This window comes from Vulpes vulpes, chromosome 8 (assembly GCF_048418805.1).
Source record: "Vulpes vulpes isolate BD-2025 chromosome 8, VulVul3, whole genome shotgun sequence".
In the NCBI taxonomy this organism is placed as follows: Eukaryota; Metazoa; Chordata; class Mammalia; order Carnivora; family Canidae; genus Vulpes; species Vulpes vulpes.
In genome coordinates, this window is record NC_132787.1 from 3,837,145 (window position 1) to 3,858,769 (window position 21,625).

Sequence of the window (21,625 nt, forward strand, 5' to 3'; positions counted from 1 at the left end):
TTTTTTTTTTTTTTTTTTTTTTTTGTCCTTAGTACCATCTGGGATTGACAGCTCAGCCTGAACTCTACCTTCTGAACACCGTGGATGCTGACTCACTTGTGTCTAGATGACTAACAGCCTGAGAGACTGTATAAGAATCACTTTCTCTTAGTCCTTTTTGTCCAGGTGTCCTGTTAACATATTCTCTGTTAGTTCAGAGGTGAGTTTTGTTCAGATGTTTTGAACAAAAGGCAAAGATTTCCTCATGGGAAGGGTGTTAAAAGCTGACAGCTGTTACTGTAGGACAGAGACCCATCCACCTCAACAGTCCTACAATAGCCAGAGGTAAATGGCCCATCCTGGCCACACACCCCTATGGGCTTGTGTCTTGACTTCTGGAATTGTAAAATATATATATGCATATATATTTATGTAAACCTGAACATACCAGTTTGGGTAGAGTTTTAAGGTTATATAAAATTAACAGATTTTTTTTTTTTAAGATAGTATTCAGATAAATCAGATATTTGTTTTATCTGGGTCGCAACTAGAAAGGAGAGGGAGTAATGAATACTCCTTTTCAGAATGATCTGGTCAAATTAACTTACCTTTAAAAGTGATACTTGACTATGGCCAGTTAAATTCCACTTTGGTTTTAATTGACCAGACCCTTAGCAACTACTTGATACCAGCACATCATTTCTAAGGAAAATGTTTCTTCTTTTCAGCAGTCATATTTAGTCGTGGTTATTGGTGTGCTTTGTAATTTTAATTCTCTCTGTTGCTTTTCTTGAAAACTAATCAGAGGTATGATGGTATTTTCCAAAGAGCTTAATACCTTGTAAGAAGATTCAGAAACTATACTCGAACCAATGATCCGTTTTTCCATGGGATAGTGTAACTCAGCCCATTCTAGCATTCCCGTTGTAGGTATAAAAAGAAGAAACTTCTAACATTTAACTTTGTAAGTCCCAACAGAAGATGATGGAGGTATTTGTTTTCTTTTTGATGTTTGCAGAGTCCTACCATGTCTTTTCTTCCCATTTTTTCCCATTAAAACTCCAAACACCATTTCTAGGTCCAAAGTCTATTTCCAGGAATGGCTATTTCTAACGTTGAATTTCCCTGAATGCTAAGCATTTTATTTTAAGATATTTATACCCAGTAAATATCTAGGACTTAAACAACTAGTTCTCATGTCATAAACTGCCTGCCTACATGTGGGTTATAGACTTGTTTTGACCCCTTTTCTTAACTGGGACTTTTTTCCTTAAGATTTTTATAATAAAAAAGTTAATACTTAAAAATTAAAAGATTTTGCCTAATTATCTGATTGAAAAGATTTTCAACACTGGGCTCCCATTCCTGCGTGGAATTACACTTGGCTGGAATTGAATGGCAGCTATGCATTTTAATGGATCATACTCCAGGGTGGCACACACACACACCTTCATTTCCTTCTAGCCACAAAGGCATTGAGTTTGCAAACACTGCAGCTTTTGTATGACTTTGAGCATTGTTTTCCTCTTTCAGCTTAAAAGGTAAAAATCTGATCTGTTTTATTTTAAAATTTAGTGCTTTCCAGTAAGACTTTTTTTTTTTTTTAATCCAGACATTGCTTATCTTCATTTATAAAGACTTGGCCTTCTAAGTGGCAAGTTTTCTAGGATGATATTTTAAAATTCTCTCATTTCTATTTCAGAGGCCCTTTAAACTTCTGGTAAGAGTAGCATCCTTCCAATGTAGGTTAGAGTCCTTCTGATCTTAAAAAATGAAACTAAATTAACATCAATTACCAGGTTTAACTTGAAAAAGAGATTTTTAAAATGAGTTTCAGTATTTTAGATTCCTTTATACATAAATAGCAACTCTAAGATGAACTGATTTGGATTTTCCTCCCTTCCTGGGCAATTAAATTTCTCAGTTTCATTACTTAGGGAGTGTTAGGAGAAAGAAAAAAAGGTTAAAAAATCCTGTTTAGCCACTCCTAAAAAGATGAAGTGCTTGGTTAAACAGAGACTAAGTACTTGGAGGATTCTATAACTCCTCTCCCTCCTTTAGCTGTTTGTTACTGAGAAGAGACTAGAGTTTACAAAAGTTTATAAGTATACCCGACAGGTCATACAACTCTTGTAATTAAAAAATTGGATAAACTGAGTCATGCTAAAACTGGTAGAGGAGACTGATTTCTAAAGAGTGAGTCTTGGGTACACTTGTAAGTTAACATTTAGTCATTCTCTACTTTATGATATACAAATCTGGATTTTTTTAAAAGATTTTATTTATTCATTTGAGAGAGAGAACGAACAGCGGGGATGGACAGGGAGAGAGAGAAGCAGATTCTCTACCAAGCAGGGAGCCCAACACCAGCTCAATCCCAGGACCCTGGGATCATGACCCAAGTTGAAGACAGATGTTCAACCCACTGAGCCCCACCCAGGAGTCTCTAGATTTCTCTATGTTTATATGGGTATTAATATATTCAATCTTAAGATTAACCTAGATGCATATACTTACTCAGTTTCTGGGGCTTAACATAATAGAGTCATTTTGTAAGAGGATGTTCTGACAACGTATATCCAGTATGTCCAATTGCAGAAATGCAATTAAATAGTAGTTATGGGGCAGCTGCTGCTACAGAACTGTGTGTCCACCTAATATAAGAGGCGGTCAGAGTGTATCTAGGCAAATGAAAAGTTTAATCAGCAAGTGAAGTGTCGGGTTACAGTAATTCATGAAAATAGCCTTCTTAGAAGTTTTAAACATTGATATGAAGACACCAAAGTTTCGCCCCAGAAGTGTTGTGCACATTTAGGTACCGTACATAATCTATATATAGGGTCTTCCTGCAATGACTCCTCCTCTTGACCCAAGCTAGTGTGGATAAAGGAGTATCCTGCTTCTTAATTTTTCTACATAGATGATTTTGCATTTTAATTAATTTTTAAAAAGATTTTATTTATCTATTCATGAGAGACACAGAGAGAGAGACAGAGACACAGGCAGAGGGAGAAGCAGGCTCCTCGTGGGGAGCCCGATGTGGGACTCATCCCAGGACCCCGGGATCAGGACCTGAGCCAAAGGCAGACGCTCAGCCGCTGAGCCATCCAGGTGCCCTGCAGACTTTAGATATTAAGTTGCAAAATTATATTGTTTTGTTATCAGACTTTTTAGCAATTTACCTTTGTGCTCCTAGATATACTTTCGAGAAGTATAAAAGTGAATACAAGGATATTTAAATGTTAAACATTTATGTTTGTGACTACATAGTCAAGTTTTTAGATAAGAGTGAGGTGCACAGTAGTAAACCAGATTTAAATAACAACATGACCATTCTCCTCTGATACAATTGTTTCCCATTCTCAAAAGGAATTTACAAAAGCTCTAATTACCTTGCCCTATTTGGAGAGAATTAGGTGATGAATAGAGTATCATATTTAATACAGATACAGATAATTTTTCTGTAGCCATTATATAACTAACTTCTAATTTTCAGATTAGTTTGGCATAATACAGATTATTTTCTGCCACTAACTAGAAAATAATAATTCTTTTTTTTTTTATTTTTTTTTATTTATTTATGATAGTCACAGAGAGAGAGAGAGGGAGAGAAGCAGAGACATAGGCAGAGGGAGAAGCAGGCTCCATGCACCAGGAGCCCAACGTGGGATTCGATCCCGGGTCTCCAGGATCGTGCCCTGGGCCAAAGGCAGGTGCCAAACCGCTGTGCCACCCAGGGTTCCCGAAAATAATAATTCTGAAAGAAAATCAGGTCCTAGGTTCGGAAAGACAACGAGGATATTTTTGAGTTATAATTATTTGGAAATCAACTCTTTTTTTAATTTAATTTTTTAAAAGATTTTATTTACTTATTCACAAGAGACACAGAGGCAGAGAGAGAGGCAGAGACAAGAGAAGCAGGCTCCATGCAAGGAGCCTGATAGGAGACTCCACCCTGAGACTCCAGGATCACGCCCTGAGCGGAAAGCACATGTTCAACCGCTGAGCCACCCAGGTGTCCCAGGAAATCAACTTTCGTAACAATTGAGACTTACTATATAAGGCTATGAGAATCCTGTCTCATACTTCTGTAGTATAATTTGCTACATATTGAAATTTTATTCTTCATAATAGTTTTTAGAAGCCTTCTTGTCTTATGTGTAGCTTCATTTTTTGGACGCATTGAAGAATCGAGGTCTGATGTAATCCTTATACATAGAATAGAGAACACCTAGAAACAAAAAGATATAGATCAGTATGGTATCTATGGAAAACAAATGCTGAATTTCTTCCACTTGTATTTTTCCAAAACTATCCCTCAATTTAAGAATAAACAAACAAATCTTGTTAACTTTTGGCTTGGATCATTTAAGTGGCTCCAGACAAACCCAAAAAAGCCCTTTAAGATCAATATAAATCTAAATCCAAATGTATACTGTTAACTATGCCACCCTAGAATTTGAATTTAAAATATTGGTAAAAAAGTTAGGGAATGGGGAGATTTGACTAGATGAGAAGATAGAAATAATAGACGCCTCAGTTCAGCACACCTCTCTATTAGTATCTACTTGTGCTCTGTGTCTCGAGGGAAACAAAGGTGAAGGGATTGAATCCTTGCTTCTGGAGGTTTACAGGCTAGTGGGTGAAATAGCTATGAGTTAAGGCATTGAGATAGATATCTACAGGTTTTTCACAAAGCCGTGGGCCCAGGGCCCAGGGCCGGGCAGAAAGGGATAGGCAGTCAGGGGAAATAGCCCTAGGGATAGAGTTGTTACCTCGACTTGCAGGAATGTTGACCAAAGTTCATACTCAAAGCCAGCTAAGGAGTCTGCTCACCTCCCACCCGTGGCCATATCAGTTATCAAGACATCAGCTCTCTAGTAGGTTGTCTAAACCAAATCCTTTACTTCCTTTCCTTCTGCCTTTTTTTTTCTGACGCCCGCTTGTTAGTGTCTTCAAAGAGTGCAAAGAGAATAAATGATCCATAAATTAGTTGTTCTTATCTGCACACCTTAGCCAAGTGAGGCAGCTGTCTGCACAGCCTTATTTCTAACCCAATAATAGTTACAATGGTCACAGATGAATCAAATCCAAAGCAAAAACATGTTTCCTTGAAGCATTGTGGTATCTATGGAAATAACATTTTCAGATGCAGAGAGAACTATAAAACTCATTTCCCTGTGCTTCTTAGACCCAAGATAATTCTTACCTCTTGCCTACCTCATAAATGTTGGTATTTGCTGGAGTTCTGATCTCAGCTCTTTTCTCACTTCATTCATATCTGTTGCTTCACTGATAAGCACTTAGATCTCTCTTCTGAATGTGAGACCCATATATTCATTATGCTAGATGTGAAGTTTCCACACGCACAGATAGGTGGCCTCCAAACTTTTGAATTGTGCATAAATAAGTGGAGCATGCCCCTCAGAGTGTTCATTTATTTATAAACAATATAAGCGTACTGTGGCCAGTCTATATATGAGTAAAGCTTTTTTGTGTTTAAGATAAAAATATTTTCTTCCCACATACCCACACCCGAACCCTAACTCCTAGGGTATGAGTACTCTAATTTGGAGATGTCTACTCCAGGCACCTCAGTCAGTATAATATAAAATTAAGAGTTCAGGCTCTGGAGTAGATAGCCCATGAGATTGTAAGTTTTTCCTCTCTAAGCCTTCCTTTCCTTTTCTGGAAATGGGATTGTAACAGGACCTACCTCATAGGGTATTGTTGATAAAGACTTTGTCTGGTTTTTGTCCGGAGTTCCTGGCATAGAGCTTCTAAAATGCTTGGAATTTCCCAGGTGGAGAAATATCTGTATTACTTCATGGGGCCCTTGGATTATTCCTGAATTTATGTTAATGGGGTGACCCATGGTGGGCTCCTAGATAACTTCAGGATGTGGCTGGTTATGCCAGAAAGACCAACCATATGATTAAAGGGTTCTTAGGCCTTCAGGGAGGGGACTAGGACTGGAGATTGAGTTCTGTCATGGGGCCAATGATTTAGTCAATCATGCCTACATAATGAAACCACAGTAAAAACTCTGGATGCTGAAGCTCAGTAGAGTTTCTCAGTTTGTAAACACATGGATGTGCTGGAAGGGTGGCATCCCTGGTTCCATAGGGAGAGAGTATAAAACTAATAAAACTGTAATTGTTGGGGCCATGTGAGTGGCTCAGTCAGTTAAGTGTCTGCCTTCGGCTCAGGTCATGATCCAGGGGTCCAGGGATCCTTCGGCTCAGGTCATGATCCCAGGGCCTGGGATTGAGCCCCACATCAGGCTGCCTGCTCAGTGGGGAGCCTGCTTCTCCCTCTCTCTCAGCCCCCACACCCCTCCCCTTGTGCTCTATCAAATGAATACATAAAATCTTTTTAAAAAACAAACTGTAGTCATAAGTATAGAGCTTTCTGAGTTTGTAAGTTGTTTTAGTGAAATATCAAACCTGAGGAAGTCTTGGGAACCCCTGAATTTGCAGCCAGTTGGCCAGAAGTGCAGGTGGCCTGGGGACCCCCCAGTGCCTGGTGTCTGCAGTAACAGCAGTCTCTGGGAACGATTTCCTTAAACCTGTGGCATCTGAGGTGAGCTGCAGGTGGTTGGCATCACTATTGAATTGTATTTCAGCATACCAGGTGGTGTGAAAGAGGTATTTATTAAGATTAAATCACTGTAGGGATCCCTGGGTGGCTCAGCGGTTTAGCGCCTGCCTTTGGCCCAGGGCGTAATCCTGGAGTCCTGGGATCGAGTCCCACGTTGGGCTCCCAGCATGGAGCCTGCTTCTCCCTCCTCCTGTGTCTCTGCCTCTCTGTCTCTCTCTCATAAATAAATCTTTTTTAAAAAAAGATTAAATCACTGTAGTATACACCTGAAACTAACATAACACATATGTTAACTATACTGGAATGAAATAAAAATATAATAATAATAAAGTTTACCTGCAAAAAAAAGATTAAATGAAATAGTGATATATAAAGCAGAATGGGTTGAACATCATAAACCCTCATTAACCATTAGCTATTATTGTTTTGTCCAACATGTACTTATCCTCCCACTAAACCTGTTCTTTCTCATTCTTTTTTTTTTTTTAATATATTCATGAGAGGCACACAGAGGCAGAGACACAGGCAGAGAGAGAAGCAGGTTCCCTGCGAGGAGCCCAATGTGGGACTCAATCCCATGACCCCAGGATCACGCCCTGAGCCGAAGGCAGACGCTCAACCACTGAGCCACCTAGGCACCCCTTCATCATTCTTTTTTTTTTTTTTTAATTTATTCATGGGAGGCACACAGAGGCAGAGACAGAGGCAGAGGGAGAAGCAGGCGCCATGCAGGGAGCCCGACGTGGGTCTTGATCCCTATCTCCAGGATCATGCCCTGGGCTGAAGGCGGCGCTGAACCGCTGAGCCAACCGGGCTGCCCTTCTTCATTCTTCACATTAGTGAAAGGCACATCTTTTACCTGATTGCCCAAACCGAAACCTAGGAATCATCCTTGACTCCTCCTTCCTTCCTTCCTTTTCCCAAACACTTAGTTGCTGAATCCTGAATGTTTCTAGAACCCATCTCCTCTCAATTTTTACTATTACCGCTTTAATTCAAACCCAGTTCATCATCTAATTGACTTCGTCTTTGCTTTCTCCCCTGCTTTACAAATCATCTCCAATCATTTTCTTTTTCCTCTTTACATTTGTTTTTCATAGTGAAATATAATATGCACGGAAAATGGTAGACACAGTCTAAGTGACCAGATAACAAACAGTTGTAGAGTGAATACCTGGAGTTGTAGGTCACAAAATAGAATAGAGCAAGCGTCCTAGAAGCACCCAAGGTTTCCCTCTCTGACCACACCTCCCTCTCCTTTCCGTAGATAATCACTGTCCTGACTTTTATGATAGTAGTTTTTGTTCCTAGTGTGACCCTCTGTTTAAACAGTTTCATATTGCCTGTGTTTGAGCAGGCCTTTCTCAGCTGCCGTTCTGACTACATTACTCCCCTCTTTAAATCTTTCACCGGCAAAAAAAAAAATAAAATAAAATAAAATAAAAATTATAAAAAGGGATCCCTGGGTGGTGCAGCGGTTTGGCGCCTGCCTTTGGCCCAGGGCGCGATCCTGGAGACCCGGGATCGAATCCCACGTCGGGCTCCCGGTGCATGGAGCCTGCTTCTCCCTCTGCCTGTGTCTCTGCCTCTCTCTCTCTCTCTCTGTGACTATCATAAATAAATTTAAAAAAAAAATTAAAAAAAAAATAAATCTTTCACCGGCTCACAACATCTTGTTAATGCCTCAACTTGCAACCATATACATCTATTGGGGATTTGCTTTTATACCAGTTTAGCCAGGCTGTAACTTATTTTTTTTTCTGTTTTTTTTTCTTTCTTTTTTTTTTTTTTCAGGATTCCCATCCCTGCATCTTTCTGGGTTAGTTTGGTTCATAAGAGACATTTTGCTTGAGATTTGAAGGTGAAGCAGCAGGAGCTATATTCTTTTTACGCTTGGAAGGCTTGGTGTGAGGTACCAGGTGCTGTTACCACTTACATGTTGTTGTTTATCTGGTGGCTCACCTTGCCATTGTTAGGCATCAGTCAGACCCACAGATCCTTCAGCTCCTCCTCCATCTCCTCCCTTAGCTTCTTTGGCTCCTACGCTAGTGGATGAGCTCCATGATAGAGGGTACCAGCTTCTCCTACAGCTCACACCATGATCAAAGTTGGAGTCAGTAAGAGACTGACTCAGGTTTCTCTTTGTGGGTTCTGGCTCTTCCTTGAAGATCCCAATTTATTTTTCCTTCCCAACTGCTGCCTTGCTAACTTGAGGCTCCAGACTTAGAAACATAAGCAACAGTCTAACATGGACTGTTTACCCAGCTCTTAAAATTGGTTAAGGTCGTATTTCTATAATAAATCCCTTTTTATATCACTCCTAGTAGTTTTGCCCAACTGATAAAGATTTTAGTTACAGAACCTTCCAGAGGAACATAACCATGAGGATAGATTCTCTGAATTGGTTCTGTGTCATCTGCTGATTGGATTTAAAGATATTAATGGCCTTTTTTTTTTTTTTTTCAGTAGTACAGAGGATGCTAACTGTCCATGGCATGCAGTAGTAAAACTTTTTTTTTTTTTTTTAAGATTGTCACCTATAGATAACCTTAATCAGGTGCCTATAGAAAACAGGCTTTGGGGGACACCTGGGTGGTTCAGTGATTGGGTGTCTGCCTTTGGCTCAGGGCATGATCCTGCGGGCCCCACATCGGGCTCCCTGCATGGAGCCTGCTTCTCCCTCTGCCTGTGTCTTTGCCTCTCTCTCTAATAAATAAATAAAATCTTAAAAGAAGAAAGAAAGAAAGAAAGAAAGAAAGAAAGAAAGAAAGAAAGAAAGAAAGAAAGAAAGAAAGAAAGAGAAAGAAGAAAAGAAAGAAAAAAAAAGTAAAGAAAAAAGAAAGAAAAGAAAAAAAGTAAAAGAAAAGAAAAAGAAAGAAAGAAAGAGGCTTTGGGTGATGAGGTATTTACTCTTACAGAACATTTAATGGAAATGAGTGTAATTAGGTTGGTTTCTTCTAAGTGTACTGGAGAACTTTGGAAAACAAAATGAACAAAATGAAGCTCCAAAACAAAGTTCAGGGCTTCTGACTCCTTAATCCAGGTCCTGTGAAGGACCTGAAAACTTTATGACTTTCCAGAAAGGAACTCAACTCCCATAGCTGTGAGGCTGATATTTTTGAAAAACATCCACAGAAACTAATCCTGTTAGTGATTAATCACAACAATAATAAAATTCCCAACCTCACAAAGTTAAGGCATTGCTTTGGAAAGAGCGGGATCCTAAAAATTAGGATGGGAACATATGGGCAGGTTTCAGTGAAACGGGGTCCTGAACTCCTGTATCTGACTGAGACTGCTTTCCACTCCTTCCTGAGAATGACTCAAACTTGGACTGAGAGGTAATCTCCACTAAATGAAGTTGAAACGCCAGAGCTTTCTTGGTATACTTCCAGGGTACAGCAGTGATTCTGTACTGGCAGTCATTCTTCTTTACAGGGGCAGTTTCCCCAGGGAAATCTGGCAATGTCCGGAGGCATTTTTGGTTGTCACACTGGAGGTGGGTGGGTGCTATTTGCATCTACTGGGTAGATGCCGGGGATGCTGCTAAACATCCTGCAATGCACAAGACAGCCCTCCACAACAAAGAATAAGCAGTCCGAAATGTCGGTAGTACTGAGATTGAGAAACTTTCCCATTTAGGAAGATATCCAAAGGCTTGGGAGATTGGGATGTTAAAGTGGGTTTATCCTGCTCACTCATCTCCTAAATATATCTATTTCTTTCCCCGAGGCTGTGAGAAATAACATTTGTGAAGGGAGCCGCTGATATCCTTAGAGAGTTCTGTGGTGACTACCTTCTGTAAGACAGAATTGACGGTGGGAATTACCGGGCTCTCTGAATTCAGTGGAGAGGATGGGATCCTGAGTGGCAGGGGTCAAGTGTCATCACTTAGTTGACAAAGACAAGGAAAGTATGATTACTGTAATGGGCAGCAAAGACTAAACAGTAATCAGCATAGTCTAAGCCACAAAAGTCTTTGGCATTGGCCAAAGATTATGGTGTCCCTAGAGTTGAAAGTAGTGGAGAGCAGATAAGCAGAAAAACTCTAGGTTTGGTGAGTGGAAGTTTCACTTGAATCATCACAGTAGACAGCCATGGCCCCGTGACCAATTCCCAGATTTGAGTCGCTTCACAGACCCAGAGTCCCTTGAATAAAGCAAAGATCACATCTCCTTAAGACCCTGTTGCACAGCCAAAAATGTAAATACTGTAAGTACTTCATTTCACCTTCCCTAGTGAGATCTGTGACCGTTCACCAAGGTGCCTGTGCACAATGAAGGGAAAATAATCGCCATTTGTAGGAGATTATTATTAAATATTGGTTCTGAATTGATACTAATGCCTGGAGAATTAGAGTGGTCTAGCAGTTAAGCTAGGAGTTTATCGAGGTCAGGTGGTCAGTAGAGTTTTGCTTTGGGTCCATTCTCCTGGTGGGTCCCTGAGTTATTTCCCCAGTTCTGGAATGTGTAATTGGAATGGACAAACTCAGCAACTGTCAGAATCCTCACATCGGTTCCCTGACCCGTGGTGTAAGGGCTATTATGGTCAGGAAAGCTAACTGTAAGCCATTCTACTTGCCTCTATCTACCAAAGAGTAAAAACCAAAGCATTACTGCATTACCAGTTGGATTGTAGAGAATAGTGCCATCATCAAGGACTTTAAAGATGCTTGGGTGGTGATTCCTACAAGATACCCATTCAATTTGCCTCTTTGGCCAGAAGACAGATGGAACTTGGAGAATGATAATAGATTTCTATTAAATAATCAGGTTGTCACTCTGATTGGAGCTGCTGTCCAGGTATGCTTTCTTTGCTAGAGCATATCAGTACAAATGTATTTGCTATTTGGTTTGCAGCTATTAATCTAGTTGATTGTTTTTTTTCTGTATACCTTTTTTCAAAAATTTTATTTACTCATTCATGAGAACCAGAGAGAGGCAGAGACATAGGCAGAGGGAGAAGCAGGCTCCATGCAGGGAGCTCGACATGGGACTCGATCCCAGAACTCCATGATCACGACCTAAGCCAAAGGCAGATGCTCAACCACTGAGCCACCCGGAGCCCCGTTGATATACCTTTTAATAAAGACAGTCAGAAGCAGTTTACTTTCACATGGTTGGGCCAAGAGTATACTTTCACTATTCAGTCTCAGGGCTGCCTAAAGTCTCTAGTCGATGCCATAATCTAGTCTGCAAGGACCTTGATCATCTCTCCAATCCACAGGATATCACGTTAGTCCATTGCATCGATCTGACCTATTAAGTGGAAATTAGGTTTCTTCTATACTATACAAAAGTAGAGGAAGGAGGTAAGTGTCTGGAATGCATATCTTCTGGGGGCATTTTTTTAGTACTCCCATGTCCTGTGATTAAAGACACTGGAAAACTCTACCCAGTATGAGCAGGATGGCTAATGACTAGGCCATTTAGGAATGAAGGTATGGGTCACCATGCCAGTCAAATAACCATGAATAGCCAAGGTGCTTGCTGAAGGCAAACGGAGTATGAAATGGCTAGTGGAAGAGCATGGTTATAACACCAGCCGTGACCATCCGGCCAGTTGTAGAAACAAAGTTTGGTAGCTATAAATATTCCTTCCTTATTTTGTTTTTTTGTTGTTTTTTTTTTTTAATTTGGTTTTTCAATTTATTCATTTATGATAGTCACAGAGAGAGAGAGAGAGGCAGAGACACAGGCAGAGGGAGAAGCAGGCTCCATGCACCGGGAGCCTGATGTGGGATTCGATCCCAGGTCTCCAGGATCACGCCCTGGGCCAAAGGCAGGTGCCAAACCACTGCGCCACCCAGGGATCCCTTCCTTCCTTATTTTGATTTGAATACATTTCTGTATACATTAACCATTTTTTCTCCTATTTGCCACTTCCATTTATCTACCATCGAATGTAAGAACTGTTAATAATAGTTATCCTTATATTTCAGGATTTAGCTTACAGGATATCCATGGGGAATGTGACTCTGCTCAAAGACAAATCAGCACCACTCAAAGATAGATAAAGGGACTTTATATCCTCTTTTGGGAGAGAATTAGCATGTTTTTGGTTATACATTGGATTGTTGATTTTGCCATTGTCTTTATTTCAAAGTTAAGTGTATTAAAAGAGGTGTGTATAGATGCCAAGATGACAAGGGGGAGACAATGGTGAATTTGTATTGTGTCAAACTATATATTTTCCAGAATTCCTTTCCTTTTATTCCCTGAGTTATTACAGATGGGACATTTTGCATAAGATTTATAAGGTAGAAGTGAAGCAGCAGCCAAAGGCATTTGTGTTTGGAAGGCAGTATTGCAGCATATCTTTGCTTATCTGCTGGTCCACTTTGTTGGCATGTGGCAACAACTCGGAGTACAGCTACTGTGGCTTCTGCTGAATTTCCTCCTTCACCTTTTCTGACTCCTTGGCCAGATTCATGTTTAGTTCCAAGATGAAGGGCATCATTTTTCCCCTCTGTCACTCCCACCCTCAAATTTAGAGGCTTAGAGATGGTGAGAAATCCACAAGGGTTCCAAACAGTCCATCCTGTGTGTTCCACCTCCCCCTTGCAGGTTCTGGATTTTTCTGTTTCCCTCAGTTTACATATCCTTGTTCATTCTCAGTGCTTGCTCTGCTCACTTCAGGCCCCAAGTACTGATATATACGCAGTGGCCTCACAATTACATAATTCCAGAATTACATAATGCCTATAATAAATCTCTAATGATATATTACTACTAGTAGCTCTGCTTGATTGATTCACTTACCACCAAGCTACGTGGAGTTCGACTAATGTGCCATGCTTCTGGGCCTTTGTTTTTTCCTCTGTCTAGAATCCTGATCTCCTCTGCCTAGCTAATTCTTGCATCTGCTTGGCTCATATAGTTTACATCCTTAGAGAAGCTTCCCCTGGACTCTCAGCACTAATTAAATGCCCCCCCCCCTTTGTTCTTGTGCTTCCATAGCAACCTGTGCTATCCCTGTCTGTCATAGTATCTATGACTTTATACTGTCTTTTGTTCTTGGTTGATCTCCCTAAGGAGACTAAACAATTTGAGGGTAGGGACTGAGTCTTATCTCTGTATCTCTAGACTGGTACGGTGCCTGGCACATAGCAAGTGCTCAATAGATGTTTGCTAAAATAGATGAAAATGAGCACTTTCATTTTGTAGTGGAGTTCCTTGTATTTTGTTCAACACCTGCATAGCACAGCTCATGGTTATAAGATAATTACCATGTAACTCCCTATAGGCAAGCCTCACACCCATCAGTCCATAATCCTAGAGCTACTCTTAGGCAGACTCTACTTTGCACAGCATGAAGGAGACCTAAGAACACTGTGACTTGTTCTCATTATTGTAGACAACAAGGAAGTTAGATAATTTAGGCCCCAAAATGGACTTCTTGTTAGAACTATCTGATTTAGCCGTTGATATAACCAGAATTAACCAGATAATTTTATACCTGCTCTTTGGATTCGACTGTGTTAAGTATTGCTTAATTTATAGACTAATTTTAAAAAGGTTTGCCTAATGCTCAGGCTGGGAATAAAAGGAGAACAGTTGTTGAGACTTGTGGACTCTAAAAATGTATTCTTCCCAGTTAAACTACATTAATAATTATATCTGCTGTTCAAGTAGGCTGGGAACTATGCTGCACTTAGGTGAGCAATAAAAGCTGGAATCTCGAACCAGTACTTTCGTTGGGTTATGTAGGGTACAAACTATTCACTGCTCCTTTCACTATTCAAGATAACAGAACCCATAACCTAGGTCTCTACCTTTTCTAAATAAAATTCTCTACCTTTTAAAAATATTTTTAGGTATAATTGATCTACAACATTTTATGAGTTTCAGGGCTCCAGTAATGATTCATTATTTGCATATATTGTAAGGATCACCACAGTAAATCAGTTAACAACTGTAACCACGAATAGTTCCAGAATTTTTTCTTGTGATGAGAACTTGATCTTGACCCAATACTCATTTTCTAATATGATTGAATAAAATAAATTAAAAATTCTCAAAGACAGCTGAACATAAGACACAAATTAAGTAGGTTACCTAGAGTCACAGCTCCTACAACAAATCCTTGGGCAGCAACTCTCATGTGAATAAGATGGATGGACATTTTCTGATCTTTTCTGTACTTTAACTTGTAAAGACCATAGGACACCACAGTCAGAAAGCCTGCTATTCCTGTGAATTAAAAAAGTAGAGGTTATGTAAATAGTAGACTAGAGTCCCCAAGATTTAGAGAGCCGAAAAGAAGACTGTACTTGGATCAGTACTTGGAACATAAGCAGGCAAGATACCAAAGAATACTTTAAGAAGAACCATGCTGAATTTGATCCACCAGGTTTTTAAATAGACCCTTAACACTTATGGATTCAATATTTTCAGTTTTGACTCTTCCCAGAAAATCCTGAATTATGTAATTTCTAATGTTCCTGGGGCATGATTTCATATTGTGCATCGTGAAAGGTTTTTATTTGGGGGCAAGTCACTAAGCCAGTGAGCAAACCAACCAAACATCCCAGCACCTATTGCTTTCAAATGTTTGGTTTTACTCCTCTCTACTTGTTATCAAATCAGGAGTAAATCTAGTAAAGAGATAAAAATTTTGATCTATAAAAATGAGATTTAAATTTTAATGAGATAGGGCAGCCCCGGGGGTGCAGCGGTTTAGCGCCGCCTGCAGCCCGGGGTGTAATCCTGGAGACCCAGGATCGAATCCCACATTGGGCTCCCCGCATGGAGCCTGCTTCTCTCTCTGCCTGTGTCTCTGCCTCTCTTTCGCTCTCTCTGAATAAATAAATAAATAAATCTTTAAAAAAATAATAAATAAATAAATTTTAATGAGATAAAAAGGTGTGAATATTTGCACAAGAAGTATGTGACTCCACAAAGAACTGTGACTCTAGAAAACTCCAGAAGCACACACAAGTATTTCTGTATTCCCTATGGAATAGTGAATATACTGCTGTGACAACCAAAATCCTACATAATTGGCCCTAAACATAGTAAACTGATCAACTGAATAGGAAAGATTCTAGAAAGAGATTTAAAACTCTGTGAGAAAAAAATAATAAAATTTAAAAAAAACTCTGTGAGAACTTAATTTATGACAAATCAAATAACCAAATAACAAATAAAGGAATAGTGATTTAATATATACCGTTGGTACAATTTTCTGGTATGGAGAACTTGGATTTGTATCTCACATCAGACCCTATAAAAAATTCTGAATTAAGTGTAAAAACAAAACAAAAATATCAAAAACTAGAATAAAACAGAATAGCATATTCATAGCATCTAAAAGAAGGTAAAGTAGGGACGCCTAGGTGGCTCAGTGGTTGAGCAACTGCCTTAGGCCCAGGGCGTGATCCTGGGGTCCTAGGATCAAGTCCCACATCTGGCTCCCTGCATGGAGCCTGCTTCTCCCTCTGCCTGTGTCTCTGCCTCTCTCTGTGTGTCTCTCATGAATTAATAAATAAAATATTTTTAAAAATATTTAAATAAAAGAAGGTAAAGTAGACAAGAAAATGACAAAGACGAAATGCCATATTTTGACATAAGAGTAGAGAAGATTGGGATTCCCTGGGTGGCTCAGCGGTTTAGAGCCTGCCTTTGGCCCAGGGTATGATCCTGGAGATGAGGGATCGAGTCCCACGTCAGCCTCCCTGCATGGAACTTGTTTCTCTTTCTGCCTGTGTCTCTGCCTTTCTCTGTGTGTGTGTGTGTGTCTCTCTCAGGAATAAATAAAATCTTTTTAAAAATTAAAAAAAAAGTAGAGAAAAATTTGCATAATAAAAGCATGGGTCTATTTTGGGGGTTCTCTCTTCTATCTTGTTGATCTGTTTATCCCTCCAGCAGCACTACACTGTCTTCGTTACTATAGCCATATAGTACACCTCAATATCAGGTACAGTGATTTCTCCCACTTTATCCTTTTTTTTTTTTAAATTTTTTTAAGATTGTTTTAGTCATTCTAGGACTTCTTTTTTTTTTTTAAGATTTATTTATTTATTCATGAGACACACACAGAGAGAGGCAGAGACACAGGCAGAGGGAGAAACAGGCTCTTTGCAGGAGCCTGATGTGGGACTGGATCCCAGACCCTGGGATCACGACCTGAGCCCAAGGCCCGCTGAGCCACCCAGGTGTCCCCATTCTAGGACTTCTGCCTTCAGATGTAAATTTTAGAATAAGAATAAGCTTGTCTTATCTATGAAAAACCTTGCTGGGATTCTGATAGGAATTACATGAAACCTATAGATCAATTTGGGGAGAGCTGACATATATTCTTTATACTTATATGTGTAATCTTCTTTACTGTATATTTAGTATATTTATACTACATGTAGTCTTTATATTTATTTAGGTCCTTTCTGATTTCTTTCATTAACATTTTATAATGACCATACAGATTATATACATGTTAAGCATGTATCTAAGCATTTAATTTTCTTTGGAGTGATTGTGAATGGTGCTGCGGTTTTTTGTTTTTGTTTTTTTTTAAAGATTTTATTTCTTTATTCACGAGAGACACAGGAAGAGAGGCAGAAACACAGGCAGAGGGAGGAGAAGCAGGCTCCATGCAGGGAGCCCGATGTGGGACTCCATCCCAGGAATCCGGGATCACGCCCTGAGCCAAAAGCAGACGCTCTCCGCTGAGCCACCCAGGTGTCCCAGCAGTTATGTTTTTAATTTAAGTTTCCATATGTTTGTTGTAATATATAGATATGCGATTGATATTTACGTAGGATAGCAAGTTTTGATTAATTATTTTGGCACATGTGTGTTTTTATGGGTGGGTGAGGATATATTTATTCTTTTTGAGTCCATTTAATAGATGGAAGAGAGTAATTGCATTTACATGTACATTTTATAGTCTGATTAGCACATGAAATAAAAATTAAAATGACAAAAATAGCAAAAAACAATAATAAAACAATGGTAGGCACATTGACAAACAGGTACGATGCTGAAAGCTCTGTAAGTTTAGCCAAATCTTAAGAACCCTGGAAATATACAATAAGTGGTATTAAACTGAATATGCTTCCTGCCTTGGAAATTCATATTCCAAGGAAATAAGTAAAAGAAACATTGAGGGGTTGACACAAAGATGTTTATGGCTACAGTAGGTATGAAGAAAAACTGAACAAGAACAACAAAAACTGAACAACAACAAACTGAAATGGCCTTTCGGAGGAAAAAATAGCTATCGAAAAAATTATGGAAGTACACAGAAATGTACATATGAAAATGTTAAGTGAAAGGAGCAAAAACAAGTAATCAACACAGAATTTCAATATGTATACAGTGTATGCACAGACCTTAACAGTGATCATATGACAGTTTTAAACAATATAAATAGATTATAATGATGGAAGTTGTTTAAGATAAATAAAAATGTTCTGTAAATTCTCTGCACAGGGCACTCTCGTATAGCAGGAAAGACAAAGTAGATATTACTAGAATAACAATAGCTAAACTATTCAACAATATTTATTCAAATTTTATCGTTTATTTTTCTAGCAAAAACTTGATTCTTTCCCCTTATCAAATCAAGGCTCTGTTCTTAGTTAAATTGATTTTGTTTCCTTTGGAGATTAAAGTCAGAACCTCTACTGTTTTCCATATAGTGTCTCTGTGGTTTGTATGTAATTGAATTTGGCTAGAAACACTTTTATCTTTCTACTTTAATCACCCTAAATGTCTCTGGAAAAATAATTTAATTTATGATAGGCAGAGTGATTAATCTCTGTTTATGATAGTGATCTGTTCAAGTGGCACCAAGTTTTGAGTTGTTTTTCTAGTTAAAAATGCTAAGGAAGATGAATTAATCACCATAACATTATTTGCTTCTATTTCTTATGGGTGCTATTATCAAATTTTAATCAAATAAAAGTAAAATAATCAGCATATTACTGTAAAGCAAAATTTTGATTCTTTTTTATATACAAATAATGACACTTATGAAGTTGCTAGATTTGCAGGGACAGTGGAAACCTAACGACATACTATCCAGAAGGTTTTGTTTTGTTTTTTTAATAAATAAAAAAGATTTTATTCATTTATTCACAAGAGATGCAGAGAGAGAGGCAGAGACACAGGCAGAGAGAGAAGCAGGCTCCATGCAGGGAGCTCGATGTGGGACTCGATCCCTTGACTTTGGGATCACACCCTGAGTCAAAAGCAGATGCTCAACTGCTGAGCCACCCAGGCGTCCCTCTCCAGAAGGTTTTAAGGTATTAATCAATTCTGTAGGTTTAACTATTACATAATGTAAGTCTCATTTAAATAAGTTATTTTAGTAGTTTCCAGACCAAATGAACACCAGGAAAGAGTCAAGGCTGCAGTGTGTAATAATGCTTAGATCAGCTTTAGCATCCAAAAGAAGAAAGAGAAAGCTTAGATTTTATTTTTAAAGAGTTTCTTTATTTTTAAAGATTTTATTTATTTATTATTTATTTATTCATGAGAGACACAGAGCAAGAGAGAAAGAGACAGAGACACAGGCAGAGGGAGAAGCAGGCTGAGAGCAGAGCGTGACATGGGACTCGATCCCAGGTCTCCAGGATCACGCCCTGGGCTGAAGGTGGCGCTAAACCGCTGAGCCACCCGGGCTGCCAAAAGCTTAGATTTTAAAAATGATATTGATGCTTAGATTCTGTGTTTGTTTGTTTTTTTTAACGTCCACATACATACAGTGTTTGTTCTAAATGTAAACATAGTAAGACTATGCTGGGAAAGGATAAAGAGGCTGACTCCAGGTCTAATTATAATAACATTTCTTTAATCTAGAGTTTGCTTAACCATCAACCTCAACATCTGGAACACATCAGGGAACCAGCAAAAAGGGCCATTGAACATGAACATCACAAAGTGCATGCTCTGAGATGTGCAGAGAGGTCGGTAGCCCTCGCTTTCATTCAGAGCTTCTTTGCTCTGAAGTGACTGACAATTCCTTTAAACTTTGTATCTAGCTTCTGGTGCCACAAAATGCTAGGAGCAGAAGTTTTTTATTGTACTCAACCTCAATGGAAGGGACAGAAAAATCTGTAAACATCAGACACAAGAACTTAAAGATTGGAGTTAGAGGACAGAGAGACGTATCCATCGCGGTCACTAACAGACTTTCAATGTAATAAGCTGCTGCTGCTGCTGCTGATCTGGAGTCAACACAGAAGCGTTACAGTTCGTCCAGTCTACTCCGGTTAGAGTAGTTCGGAATTAGTGATCTGAGTTAGACCTCTAATGGAGAGGGGCTAAATAAATAAGATTTGACACTTCATGATAATAATAATAGCTAACATTTACTGGGGATTTGCCGTATACCAGAAATTGTGCTGAAAGTTTCACTCACCTGGAGGGGGTTGGCTTCAATTACCTGAAAAAAACCGATGACCTAAAACAATTCGTTCCTCAAAGGTACCGGGTAAGGCGTTGTTATTACCGACAGTTCTCAGCGTCCAGTCAAGGCCTGCACTTACCCACGGGGACAAAGGGAGAGTCTCTAGATTTCCTGATCAGTCGGGAGAGTTGGCCTTCTTCCTCGTCCGCTGACCACTGGTTATCTGAAGACATTTTTCTCTCTTGTAACAGGAGGGGATAAACGTGGTTGCTGGAAATCATTAAAAATCCATTTACAAAAAATAAAATAAATAAAAATCCATTTCCTCTCCTAATATGTTGTTGATTATGTGTTCGTCTGTCTTCAGTTTGCTTGATCTGCCTGTCTGCTCAGTTGAACAGTCATGTTTCCTTCACCCTTTTCATTATGGAATCCTTCCATTTTGTTTGGGGTAAGAGGTAAAAGTGAAGAGGAGAGGATAATCAGATTCCATGAATACAGAGTAAAGACCGATCCTAAGTGGGTTATTCAGTCTCCTTTCACTGCTCAGCATTTGAGATCATCGGGAACCTCAGAACTTCTTCCAAAAGCAAGAATACTTTTACAAAATATATTTTACAGGATGATGGCAGTGCCAACATGGGCAAAATTGCCTCCCAATTTACAGGTGATGGAAGAAGGCTCACTGCGGTTCTTCGGAATGTGTCAGGCATTATATAAAGTCCTTCAGAGATTTACCAAGCACCGATCACGTACAGGTGCTATGCTAGACGTTGGGGAAAATCTTCCCTGTCCACACAGGAAGGAGGAAACTCGCAAGAGCAGCTATAATCCCAATCACCCTGGTTTAGCAAGCACGTCAGCCCGCAGCTGTGCAACCCACCATTTTCACCTAAAAATTCAAGTATGAGGGCTTCATCCTATGAATGAGCTTTCAGCAGAAGATGTGACACGGTAAGTGGCGGAAGCACCATACCTTGGGCGGACCCGCCACCTGCCGCCTGTCCCCTGGTGTTCCCGGAGCAGGAAGCTGCGGATCAGAAGAGGCTTTGTAAGGCCAGCGCGTGTCTGTGCAGTTTCCCACTGATGACGACGGGAAAGCCCAGGGACCCCCCCATCCCGGCAGGCGTGGCCCGCTGGCACTGGCCCAGGTTTCCACATCCCCTGCTTGCAAGCTCACGGTACCGACCTGGACACGGACACTGGGGGTTCCGAGGTACGAAGGAGACGTGAAGGCTCTGAAGAAGCTGCTTTTATTGAATTCTGCCTTGGGGAGCTCCCAGCTTCCCTCTGCGGCTGCGACCCCACTCCCTGATCCGGGCCCCCGTCAGGCAGAAAGCGGGCCACGGTCCCTGCCCTGGGCCGGCGGCCGGGCCACCGTTAGCCAGAGGCCACGGTGCTTGTCTGGAAAGCGTAGGCACGTGCTGGAGGGGCACCCGCCGGGCCCTGAGGCCGAGGCCGGGCGAGGAAGGGGCCCGCGTGGGCCCGGAGCGTGGAGCTGCGTGGCTCCGGCCCCCGGGGTGGACGCTGCTTGTTGGAGCTCCGGCCTGCGGCCACAGGACACCTAGGCCTTCCTGGCTCTGTCCTTGCAGCTTCAATTTTTTAAGATCATTTCAAATTTACAGAGAAGTGCCCTGGATACCACAAAGAATTGCACATCCGACACCCAGATGCCCTTCTGTTAAGAGTTCAG

General features: G+C 40.2%; 3 protein-coding genes across 12 annotated transcripts in view; 1 reads left to right on the top strand and 2 right to left on the bottom strand.

Annotated features, from left to right (window-relative positions):
* SLC11A2 (solute carrier family 11 member 2) overlaps nucleotides 1–20,263 on the top strand; it is a 53,991-nt gene extending 33,728 nt beyond the window's left edge. For 7 of the 10 annotated variants that reach the window (XM_072765271.1, XM_026000327.2, XM_072765274.1 and 4 more), the window contains one exon: nucleotides 33–1,292. In XM_072765271.1, coding sequence (XP_072621372.1) covers nucleotides 33–110 — 78 coding nt within the window. In that variant the 3' untranslated portion in view covers nucleotides 111–1,292. Of the gene's footprint in view, nucleotides 1–32; nucleotides 1,293–17,120; nucleotides 17,259–19,382 lie in introns of those variants that run through there. The other 3 variants (XR_012002864.1, XR_003235194.2, XR_012002865.1) reach the window with 2 other exon arrangements.
* Nucleotides 1–21,625, bottom strand: part of ATF1 (activating transcription factor 1) — a 255,115-nt gene that overhangs the window by 82,078 nt on the left and 151,412 nt on the right. The gene's annotated exons all lie outside the window — the stretch shown is intronic.
* Nucleotides 4,011–20,169, bottom strand: HIGD1C (HIG1 hypoxia inducible domain family member 1C). The gene is made up of 3 exons (XM_026000331.2): nucleotides 20,072–20,169; nucleotides 14,637–14,771; nucleotides 4,011–4,210 (listed from the first exon to the last, which is right to left on the bottom strand). The coding sequence occupies exons 1-3, from the start codon at nucleotides 20,163–20,165 to the stop codon at nucleotides 4,146–4,148; spliced, it is 294 nt and encodes a 97-aa protein (XP_025856116.2). The 5' UTR covers nucleotides 20,166–20,169; the 3' UTR covers nucleotides 4,011–4,145.

What these genes read in the sequence shown, in the direction of transcription:
- HIGD1C (XM_026000331.2), bottom strand. Translation starts at nt 20,165, where the DNA reads ATGTCTTCAGATAACCAGTGGTCAGCGGACGAGGAAGAAGGCCAACTC. An exon ending in CTCTCCCTTTGTCCCCGTGG is followed by an intron (nt 14,772 to 20,071) that starts GTAAGTGCAGGC and finishes TTTAATTCACAG; the next exon opens with GAATAGCAGGCTTTCTGACT. An exon ending in TGTAGGAGCTGTGACTCTAG is followed by an intron (nt 4,211 to 14,636) that starts GTAACCTACTTA and finishes TTTTGTTTCTAG; the next exon opens with GTGTTCTCTATTCTATGTAT.